At 38.8% G+C, this 12,468-nt stretch overlaps 1 protein-coding gene across 8 annotated transcripts in view; it reads right to left on the bottom strand.

Annotated features, from left to right (window-relative positions):
- LOC111957288 (astrotactin-1) overlaps positions 1–12,468 on the bottom strand; it is a 247,681-nt gene that overhangs the window by 141,422 nt on the left and 93,791 nt on the right. For all 8 annotated transcript variants that reach the window (XM_070436721.1, XM_023978078.2, XM_023978080.2 and 5 more), the window contains exons 8-10: positions 10,898–10,982; positions 8,422–8,496; positions 3,458–3,595 (exon numbers count right to left, since the gene is read on the bottom strand). In XM_070436721.1, the coding sequence (XP_070292822.1) occupies positions 3,458–3,595; positions 8,422–8,496; positions 10,898–10,982 (298 nt within the window). The remainder of the gene's footprint in view (positions 1–3,457; positions 3,596–8,421; positions 8,497–10,897; positions 10,983–12,468) is intronic.

The raw sequence follows: 12,468 nt of genomic DNA, 5'->3' as shown, positions 1-12,468 counted from the left end.
AATGTCTTAATGTGAATATTCGCATCAACCTGAGGCCGTTGCCCGAATCTCACAATAATGGGGCTATCTTTCAAAATGCAGGCTCCCACAAGAGGAGATACACAGATTGCTCGACCTTGTGTCTCCCTCAATCAGCCGATCAACTCGCTGCAACTTTTCACTGAGTGCTGAGGTGCAGCTTCTAACAGCCTGTGGGGAGTTTCCTCCAGGTCCTTGGGGATTACCACTGCCTCCGAAAATGATTTTTTTAATGAAAAACCAAAATGTGTGCAGGTGAGGGCTTGTTGCTGTATGTATTTGTAGGATAAAAGAAAATGATCTGAGACAGGCCATGCCAGTGTGAGGTCTCCTAGACAGAGAGATCCTGTACATTCTTTGTAATAAAGGTAAAATGTATAGCATTTTTCCATATTGAACTATTGATTTAGCTTAATATTGTTGGAATAGTTTGAATGCAGCACAGTTTCAAGACTGAAGTTGGATGTTGCTTTTTGGCTAGCTAGCTAGCTAATATTAGCTGGCAAGCATGCAATGTTTTGAGTTGATTATGCCTATTGTCCGGAGGTTGAGGATGGAGAGAAGCACGTGTAGAGAGATGAAAGTTGACCAAGTTATAAGGATACTCCTGAACTACTATTGAAGTGTGGTGTGCTTTTTGGCACCTTGTGACTGCCGTAGTATCACCCAAGTGGGTGCTGCATATTGGTAGTAGTGAATAGTAGCTAGCTACTAGTCCAGTGGCTAGTACGGAACTCCAACTTCATTTGACTAAGTCCTACTACGAAGCCACAGACAGCGTGGATGGCGAGACACCGTGTTGACAATGTGCTGCCTGTCTGCTCCCGGCTCTCCCCTTTGACCTCCTCCTCCCTCCGCTGACCTCAATCAAGCCATGAACTTTCTCAACCTTTAGTCTCTTGACCGTCGATCTACTCATTTGGATTAATTATGTTGCTGTTTTAAATTGCTTGTTTTTTTGTTGTTGCTTTACAGCGCTTTGAGATTTCTTTATGTAATGAATAGCTCTAGAAAAGTTGAATAAATTATTATTATTATATTGTGGTGCAGTGTGCTAAAGCACTGTGGAGGAATGACAAACAGGGTTCAAATCTTCAAATCAATGATCATTACATGACAAAAATGGTTAGTTTGTGGATTATTGCAATTTGTTTTCATTCATAAAAAATAGTTTGCGAATTGTATAGGCCTAGCCTACGTTTCAAATTAAATGTGGGTTATTAGTCATCTTTGCTTATGACAACTGGCATTGATTTCAGCACCAGGAAACTGGACAACTCCCCCAACGGGATCATGTTAAAAACCGAACACACCCTCAACAACGCTTTTAGCTGTTGCTCTTATAGGTTCACTCTACGTGCTCGTTTGGGAAGCACGTAAAAATTTGGCACGTAAATAACAATTMATCTGGTACGATCATCGTAATGCTTAAGTTCCATCGCGTCTGGGAAACAAGGCCCAGAGGCTTTTCTTCTTTGTGTTCCTGCCAGTGAGCAAGACGTGGTGACAAATGATTATCAAACAAGGCCTCAGAGGGATCACACAGCTCCAAAGCTGAGTAAATCAGAAGCATCTAGAGGTGGTAGGTAGCTGCGGTGTGTGCTACCGCCCTGGGGGCACCCAACTCGAGCATTCATCACATCATCAATCACAAGACATGGAGTTATTTACTCAGTTTTCAAAAAAAGATGCCAAATGATAAATATAATAGAAAAATACAAAACAAGTAGGGTATAAAGTGATATAATATGGGAGAATAGTACACATAATTCCAGTAAAAAGGTAGATGTACACACAGAAGGTGCACTAGGAGAAAGAGGACTGTGGTAGTCTACTGCAATACTTAATGGATACACAGTATCACAATTATATTCATTGTTTGTTTGACATGAGCAGTAATGTGTTTTTGTTGTAGCCAATCACTTATATTTGGCCTGTTGCACAAATGTGGAGCTGCTATAGGCTACATCATTAACTATTCTGATCTCAGCTGGGAAAAAAGAGACTCCTAACTATTTCAGTGCTTCACAGAGAATAATTCAAATATCTAAAGATTAATCAACTTCTTTAAAAGACAAATTAATCAAAGGATAATCTGCCCTTTTGCTAATGGTATTAAAGCTAAAAATTCATCTTCCAACTAATCTACAGCCCAGTTCCATGATCACTCAATAAAAGGTCTGCTTGGATGAACTGATGTGATTTTATCAATCGTTACTGATTTTGAAATTGTGTTGTTTGTGAATAATATGTCATTGATGAAATCAGGAGCATGTAAATCTTGACTGTTCCCCCTGATATCAGAGCTTTTCTACACCAAATCATGCCCAGTTGACCGCCTGAGAATGAATCTTCAACAGATGCATCTTTAAACTGAAAAATATATAAAATAATTCAACAGGATAGGACATTCCATCAGGTTTAAAACAGTTACAAGATGACTGAGACGAGAAGGTGGACATTTCATCTGATTAATCCCTAAAACGCTAATATACAGTATGCCATACCTGTGCCAGACTGAATAGCTAAAAACTATAGACCCAAACATCATGCAGCTGTATAATCTCATTTTTGTACCTACAGTATATCTGATGTTGTGAGCCTATGTTACAAGAATATGTGACATTTTCAAGTGAAGAATCCTAATAAAATACGTATCATTAAAAAACGATAGAAGCAAATGTTTACCAAGAGCAACTAAGGCAGGCCAAGGACTCAGTTAAGACCATCTACTGSAAGGATTTCAAAGCTCTGATACAAGGATAACTTTGAACTCAGCAAATGGTGGATGTGTGAAGCGAAACCTTTTCAACGGATTCATCAAGAGCAGCCAGGTGAAATTGCAATAAAAATGCCTTGCATACTCAGTGACTATATTTTGTGTTTCCCACATTTTAACAAAAATACTTTTCTACAAATGCCATTTGTATAATGAAACTACCCACACGTAATGAATGCAATCAGGTTTATGGCTAAATAGCTTGAAAGCTGCATTTGTTGAAGTTTGTCAAATATTTTGGGTATGTTTTTTCTGCACTTCAAAAAATATCTATGTGCAAGGAGTACATTTCCTTTGGAGGTGTTATGAACCATTTAACAATTCAATGTTTTCTGGTATTACATTGCCAAATGAGTTTTGTTTTTGCTGCTCGCTTATTGATTTCTTGCTCAATTTTAGTGTTCCATTACTCTTTGAATCATGATCAATGAAACACTTGCAATGTCTGACATCAACCTTATAATGAGTGCTACATTCTCCAGAAGAGTGTATTGGGAATCAAAATACTTTCAATACAGAGGATACTCAATGATGATTATAATGGAATGAAAATACTGGTATGTAGCCTCAAGATATTATTTTCTTCATAGCTAATATCATCACGCCTTATAAAACGTACAGTATCTCATTAAACACATATGGAATAGTTGAATCTCTCACCTCACATCCACAGCATCTTCCATGACAGTCATATCAGTCTTGCACTTGGCTGATGGGTTGATTGCCAGCTCAGCAGGTGGAATGACAAAGCTTTTACTCAATGGTAACCACATCCCTTCCCCCAATGTGTATGTGAACCTAAAGAGGAAGAATACAAGGATTTTGACATTGGAAACAAAGTGGGAAAAGTGCAGCAAAGTATATTTTGAAAGAACTTTGCCCCCTTTGTCCACTTCATTTAGTATTTTTTTTTTAAACTTGGGTTTCTGCCACTTTGCTAATGCCTGTTTGTCTGAAATATGCAAATGTCCAGGTCTTCTGGTGCCTTGTTGAGTGGTACTGTAGCTCAGAAGATCAGTGTGGGGAACATCTGTGCTTGCTTTACCACAGGGAAATACAATAAATCCAAAGATTGCCTGCTGCCCATAGTAGCCTTGGAGACTTTGGATGCTTTCAGCATTTGTATCTCTCTGGATAATCACAAGTATATCCTCCGTTATCTTCAAAAACCTTTTACACTCATTTAAACTAAAGGTTGATTGGACTGAGGAGTAGCATGTGATGTTTTTTCTGGCACATCATCTATTACAAGAGTCTGGACCAAGTACTGTATTCTAGGGGGATTCTTGATCTACCCTTGAACTTACTTCGGCATTGTTTACTATCCAGCATCAACTTATTTTTGTTCTATAAGGCTTTTTGTTCTATAAGGCTTCAACATGAATCTCAAAGTCAAACTGTTTATGAGTCACACCTGCATAAAGATGTACATTATGTCTGAAAGAAGGTGTTCGTCTATTTGACACCAAATACAGTTGTATCATTTCTTATATATTATGCATGCATCATCGTAGCACAAAAAAAATTKACTTGTTGATTAAAATGGTTAATGGACATTTTTGCAGACTTAGCATATTTTGCATTTCACATTGTGCAATTGGAATCTAAAAAAATGCTAACTTAGCATAGGAAAAGGCCACCAGATCACAAGCACTGCATGCATTACTAGTCACTTTAGGAAGGGAATGATTAAACCCGCTGTAAGAGAGAGCTTTAATTATGTCCCTCCAATTACCTCCTCTGTTTCCAACTGTAGTGTTATATGAATCAAACTCTCTCAGTCCTACCATTTAATATCATGCACTGGATTCTTCCAAGTGATTATGGGCAGACAGGCAAGTCTATTAAAACAGTATTATTATCCTATCATTTCCCTGTAAGTCATTGCTAYAGCCCCATAAGACTCTCTCCTTATCCAGAGGAAATATGCATTTTCTTTGTGGTACAGTATGGGATGATTGTCACGTTCTGACCATAGTTCCTTTTTTATGTCTTTATTTTGGTTTGGTCAGGGYGTGAGTTGGGGTGGGCATTCTATGTTGTTTTTCTATGTTTTCCATTTCTGTGTTTGACCTGGTATGGTTCTCAATCAGAGGCAGCTGTCGATCGTTGTCTCTGATTGAGAATCATACTTAGGTAGCCTGTTTTCCCCATTTTGGTTGTGGGTGATTGTTTTCTGTTTTGTGCGTATTCCTTACAGAACTGTTTCGTTTTCGCTCTTTATTATTTTTGTCATTTCAGTGTTCAGTTTATTTTGTTTATTGAAATGAACACTTACCACGCTGCACCTTGGTCCTATTCTCCTTCACCAGACGAAAGCCGTGACAATGATGCCCATATGAAACTGCAGGCTATCAACAAGAAATCCCTTAAACAACAGAAGCTTGTGGAACAGTAGCAAGGAACACTCCTCACTGGAGTTTGTGAGCACAGGAATGAATCACAAGAGAAAAAAACCTTTGAGGGTGAACCTCTCCACCCATTCAGGGCAGGTGTTTACAGTGATAGAAAGACTTGACCTGCGATACAAACCCAACCAGTTTATTTTCTTCCTGTACTTGATCTAGTTTCTGCCCAAGCCCTGCCCAGGCACTGTGACAGCTTGCAAATGGATTCAACTAATCGAACTCTAACAAGTTACTTATCTAGATGCTAGACTCTTCACACAATTATAGATCCCCATGTTATTTGAGATTGCTGACCGACTAGTGTGTATAGGATCTTATTTTGAATTAACATGCTGCTCTTGATTCACATGATCCCCAAGCTCAGTAAACAACAAATGTTTTTAATTTAAATGTTGTATTCTATTCATGAGTGCAACACTGTTTTGTTAAATTGTAATACACGGATGGGTGACTTGGCAAACGGGCAGCCCCTAAAAACGTTAATTATGTGTGCACGATTTCAACATAAGAGTGTGAGTGGGGTTCAAAGAGGAGCCTGAGACATTTGAATTCCAATGGATGTTGGTGTAAAACGCTTGAGCACAAAGTTACTTTAAACCCGATGCTGAACAGAATATCGAGACAGGCCCCCTGAGCATTAACATTCCAAAGGGGAATCAAATGTATCAAAGAGCCTCATAGAGATGTTTGTATGATGGCTGCTCTCAATGACTAACAAAGACAGCGCTTACAACCATGAGAATAACTAAATCATCCCTGTGAAAATATAAYMTGTGTCCCAAATGGCACCCTATTCCCGAAATAGTGCACTCCTTTTGACCAGAGCCCTATGGGCCATGGTCAAAAGCAGTGCACTATATAAGGAATGGGGTGCCATTTGGGATGTAAACTGTTCTTTGTTGAGAGCAGTGTCAAGCAGCATAATCAGTATTGTTGTTGTGTCCTTGGCTTTTGAGGAGGCATCTAGATATTGTATATATACAAAACAAGAGGCATATCATTGATAAGGGTTTTCCCTCCCACGTCCCCAGTCTTTCTCTGTACTCAATTGTAAAATAAATTAGAAAACAACTGTGATGGTTTATATCATAGAATGCAAATGTTGACTTTCTATCGACCAAGAACATTGTGTGATATCTTACGAAACAGGCCTCAGCATTGCTGTAACAACAAATTCAAACTTTTTTCTGTGGTTTCGTGAGGTTGCATGTTTTTCAAAAAAATTGCGCATTCTCATTAATTCCACTGGGCATACGACAACAGAACAAGATATATATAACATTTCAAATGTATTACACATTTCATGCAAGGATCAAATGTACGTACACAAAAGTAATCCGACAAACTTTAACTAGAGAACTAAACTGAAACTCTCATTTCAGAGCTGTGTGTGCATGTAGTTAAACTATTAAAATCAGTTTTATGCCTTACACATAAAACAGAATCAATTGTATTACCCGATCAGGGAATTTGTTTTTAAAGAATTAACAAATCCCATGATTTAAGATAATTCTCTTTGTAAACATACCCCATGTAGAGCTCAAATGGTACAAAATGAAATACTGCTTTTTTGTGAACATTACTTATTTATCATGTACAGAGTGATACAATTCTTTCATGCCGTTAAAAGAACAACCTAACTCAGCTTCAACTAAGACAAGATTGGAACTTTGGTGTTTTCTAATGGAACATAATATAAAAAAAACTTAGAAAGTATGTCCTGAAATGTTGTTAGACAGAATAGGAACACACTCTTTTTTTCTTATAGTATAAAATCTACTCTATAAGCTTTCACTTCTTTCTATACCATCTTCAAAAGGGATAATCTGCCGTGTTGTGCAATATCCAATAAACACTATCAGCCATAATCAAATGAAAAAACTTTTCATATTGTAAAAAAAAGTTACTGCCTTCCAACGGGTCAACTCAATTTCATGCTGTTTTAAAAAGGGTTACTTATTTTTTATTTGACGTATTAAGATCCCCATTAGCAATGGCAAAAGCTAGTCTTTCTGGGGTCTGACACATAACGAAAAATACATTACAGACTAAATGTACTTCATTCATTTAAAAACATTAACATGTAGTGTGTGTGTGTGTGTGTGTGTGTGTGTGTGTGTGTGTGTGTGTGTGTGTGTGTGTGTGTGTGTGTGTGTGTGNGTGTGTGTGTGTGTGTGTGTGTGTGTGTGTGTGTGTGTGTGTGTGTGTGTGTGTGTGTGTGTGTGTGTGTGTGTGTGTATCTATCAGTTACACATACTGTACATGTCAGGACATACACACAACAAGTAGGTCACATGGGGGAGAGGCATTGTGCCGTGAGGTGTGGCTATATTTGTTTTTTGAAACCAGGTTTGCTGTTCACGTGCACTATATAAGATGGAAGGGAGTTCCATGCACTCATGCTCTGTATAATACTGTACGTTTCCTTGAATTTGTTCTGGACCTAGGTACTGTGAAAAGACCCCTGGTGGCATGTCTGGTGGGGTAAGTGTGTGTGTCAGTGCTGTGTGTAAGTTGACTATGCAAACAGTTAGGAATTTCCAACACATTCATGTTTGTTATAACAACATGAAATGACGCAGTCAGTCTTTCCTCAACTTACCCAAGAGAGATTGGCATGTATAGTATTAATATAAGCCCACTGATTACAATGATGAGCAAGACGTGAAGCTCGGTTCTGGGCCAGCTGCAGCTTAACTAGGTCTTTCTTTGCAGCACTTGACCATATGACTGGACAAAAATCAAGATAAGATAACACTAGAGCCTGCAGGACTTGCTTTGTGTAGTGAGGTGTCAAAAAAGCATAGCATCGCTTTATTACTGACAAACCTGTCACCATCTTTACAACCATGAAATCAATATGTTTTGACCATGACAATTTACAATCTAAGGTAACACCAAGTAATTTAGTCTCCTCAACTTGTTCAACAGCCACACTATTCATTGCCAGATTCAGATGAGGTCTAGAATTTAGGGAATGATTTGTACCAAATATAATGCTCTTAGTTTTAGAGATGTGCACTACCAGTTTATTACTGGCCACCCATTCCAAAACAGACTGCCACTCTTTGTTAAGGGTTTCAGTGACTTCCTTAGATGTGGTTGCTGATGCGTATATGGTTGAATCATCAGCACACATGCTTTGTGTAATGCCAGTGGCAGGTCATTGGTTAAAATGTGTTTGGATGAATAGATGTGTACCGTGAGTTATCTTACCTGAAAATGCGATCAGATGGTTGTTCTCCCATCACCAGATCAAAACCACGCTGGAAAATAGTGTACGGCCAGGGTCTGGTGACAAATAAGAGATAGGAGAGAATAAGACTTATTTTCAGTCAAAACCAGTAAGCTGATTTCCGAGACAAGAATGAAATGACTGATTTAAATAAAGAAACATGTTTTATTACTTTAAGTAGAGTGTAACAATGAGTAATCATTGTCTTAGGTCTATCTTTATTTAGTGTTGTGTTGTCTCTCTTGTCGTGATGTGTGTTTTGTCCTATATTTCTTTTTAATTCATTTTTATTTTTAATCCCAGCCCCTGTCCCCGCAGGAGGCCTTTTGCCTTTTGGTAGGCCGTCATTGTAAATAAGAATTTGCTCTTAACTGACTTGCCTAGTTAATGTAAATAAAGGTTAAATATCACAACACGTTACACTGCAATACAAATAGGGCCGGCTCTAGCCTTTTGGGGGCCTTAAGCGAGATTTGGTTTCCTGCAATTGTACACATTTTACCATGGGGAGTAGAGAAAATGTTGCAGTTTTAAAGGTCCAGTGCAGTCAAAAACGTGATTTTTCTTGTCTTTTATATACATTTCCACACTATGAGGTTGGAATAATACTGTGAAATTGTGAACATGATGATAATACCCTTTTAGTGTAAGAGCTGTTTGAAAAGACCACCTGAAATTTCAGCCTGTTTTGGTGGGATGGAGTTTTGGACTTCCATGGTGACATTACCATGCGGTAAATTAGTCAATAGGCCAATAAGAAAGAGATTTACAAACTTAATTTTCCTTTTTCCGCTCCCCACTCTCAGACAGTCCTAGCTAAATTATTGCTTGAGAAATTGCTCTTTGCTAAGAAGCATTTTCTGTTTCCTTTTGACCATTTTAATTGAAAAAAATCACAGTAAGGTACTTAATTGTTACCAGAAATGATTTGATATTGAGATAAAAATGGTTGCATTGGACCGCTAACACACCATGGGGCWKAGAGAAAACGTTTCAATTTGATTAAAAAGWTTATGCAATTGTACTCCTTTTGAAAATGACCTGGCTATACTAACTATCAATCTAAAAATTGTTAGCTGACATGGCTAATTTAATGACTGTCAGTGACTGACATCACAAGAGAAAAACTGCTGATGCACAACCACATTTAAAAATTGCACCTGGTGTATTCTACTATTCTGACTCTCAATAGTAAGTTGAGACCCCGACTGAGATCCAAAGCGACCGCTTATGTTGCTTATGCCTGGCACCGACCCYGAATACACAAGCATAGTTTCTGTTTTTCTTCAGTCCATTAAATATTTATTTTTATTTTCAGCTCAAACATAAAATAAAATATGTTTGGCCTCTTTTCAGCACCCCATCTCCCAACAACATTTCAACCAATCCCCAAAAATGTGGCAGATCAAAAGTAGCACTATGACAGATGCTGTGGGTAAACACACTGATAAAAAATCAGTTCCTCAGTTGCCTGACATGGGATGTGACTTATGCTTGTGTCTATTTACCAGAGCTGGGAGAGGAGAGGGGAAGAATGATGGAGATTAATAAACACAGTCAGCTGGGAGACTTGAATCTGCTACAGTGTGAGAGAAATTGTGACAAGGAGCTGCTGCTTCTCTGAGTAAGCTGTTACTATTGGCAAAAGAACAGCTAAAACCTGATAAAGGCCTTATACCAGAGGGGCCAGTCATTAAACATTTAAGTTGAGCCTGTAGGCTTTCCCTGTCAAAGACTGACTGCACGGGAGAAAGGAAAATCACTTGGGGAGGGAGGGAGATAAGGGAGGTTGAGAAATGTGTGACACAATTCAGATGTATAGTGAAAAAAAGCATATTTCTAACATCAGAACTGCGAAGGCCCTGTAGCAGCAGGCAAATTCTTTTCTATTGATGTATATGGGTGATAAAAGTTGGTAGCATTCTAGAATTCAGGGAAGGATTTTAAAACATCCATCTGCTTGTACTCCACATTTCATGTTAGACCCAACTATAGTGTTCACAGTTCTGCTGTGTAATAAAGCTACAGTATTTATTAAATGTTTTCTATATTTAGAAATGTTGTGTTATCCAATTGGTAGTTATAGTCTTGTCCCATCGCTGCAACTCCCGTATGGACTTGGGAGAGGCGAAGGTCGAAAACCATGCGTCCTCTGAAACACAACCCTGCCAAGCCGCACTGCTTCTTGACACACTGCTCGCTTAACCCAGAAGCCAGCCGCACCAATGTGTCAGAGGAAACACGGTACAACGGGTGACCATGTCAGCGTGTCTCATGGGTCTCCCAGTYGCGGCCGGATGTGACAGCCCGGGATCGAACCCGGATCTGTTGTGACACCTGCAGTGCCTTAGACCGCTCCGCCATTCGGGAGGCTGTAATAAAGCTTTTTAACTAAGAGCTGCCATGTCAATATCTGATTTAGCATGCAGGACCATTAGAGGCCATATTGTTRCTTACCCTTGATTTGGACCCCACTCGTTACGAATACAGAGATGCTTATGGACAGGGTCCTTCATGTAGCCATCTAAGCATAGACAGTCACCTGCAACGGGAGTACAATAAAACAATGGCATTCTCTGCAGTGAGATCGATTCACCTGTCTCCTTAATTACTCCAGGACTGTGATTATTTTATATTTGCCAGCAGCAGCACAGACAAAGGATGTGTCGGATATGGCACCATTTCAATATATATTTATAGAGCACTATAAAATGAATAGGGTGCTATTTTGGACACAGCCCAAGAACTGTGCTGGTCAGGCTAGTTCCTCTCCAGCAGCCTCCTGATCAGTGCTAGTTATTACAGCCATCAGAAACAGGGGAGCTGCTCTTTTCTGCTGATGCCTTCTGTCAGCACACAGGAGGAGGGATGTCGCCCTAACCTGATTCAACCAGATTGATGGGGATTCACATTGAGAGCAGGGACCTAGCTACTGTATACTTCCAATGACAGACATGCCCTGAGCGTGTTATACAGGGGATACGGGGGAGAATGCATTAGCTCCTGATATTCAAATACAAATGTTAGTGCAAAGGTTAACTGTCAGAGAATGCCAGGATGAAGGTAATCATATCTGATGTAGCTGCTCATATTTCCTGTACACAACTTGATGGTAAATATATTGAATAACATATCTGTAGGCCTGGTGTGTTAACCAGCAGTTGTTTTAGGGGTTTAAACAAGTCYAAGCATCAGGTATTCAGAGTTTGAATCCTAAATGGGATTTTTCAGAGCTCAGATTGAGTGGTAATTTACTCCCTTTATAGATGGTGGGTGTATACAAATAAGGATTAAGTGAAATGATGAGTCATACCAATTCAAACTTTCACCAGAGTTAGCTTTAACATTAAAATGCTAGTCTGGGCCCAATACATCATGCTACAATTACCATAATTAAGTACTCATTATGAAGTGATTTTTGCCCATTAATGTGATGCTATTACTTTTACTGCAAATGATGGAAAGTGAAAGTGTCCTAATGTGTTATACAGGTAATGTGTTTAAAAAATGTTATGTTACTGGGTTCTTCATGTCTCAAGTGACTGACTGAATATTAATATGTACTTAGCTGTCTCAACCAAATGTCCAACTAAACGCCAGTGACATGCACTTGACAATAAAGTTTCCTTGAACTATCAGTAATTATATCATATTATATCTTAATTGCACAACTATCTTATATGCAGTGACAATGCACAAGCTCAATCTATACATGTTAGATTTAGTAAGCCCCAATACATTCATATTCCAAACACTCCTGTTATTTTTGAGTGCCACCTTGCATGAGTAAAGAAAATGCAGCTAGTTGCACATATTAAGTCCTTCATCCATGACGTTTTAACTCAAAATGTATGTTGGATTCATAAAATGTTCAGGTCTGCGGAACATATGTAAACCAGAGAACAAAACAAAGTTTGTTTCTGTGTAATAAATGTCTGATATGCTTGAAGGGGGAAGCAGAATATAGCAGTAAGACGAAACATAAACAACAGCCTATAGCACCTCCAGCACTCATCCCAGCCTAACAC

The sequence above is a fragment of the Salvelinus sp. IW2-2015 genome, linkage group LG32 (genome assembly GCF_002910315.2).
Source record: "Salvelinus sp. IW2-2015 linkage group LG32, ASM291031v2, whole genome shotgun sequence".
Lineage (NCBI taxonomy): Eukaryota > Metazoa > Chordata > Actinopteri > Salmoniformes > Salmonidae > Salvelinus > Salvelinus sp. IW2-2015.
Note: the sequence above shows the minus strand (reverse complement) of the source record. Positions and strands in the feature narration are given on the sequence as shown.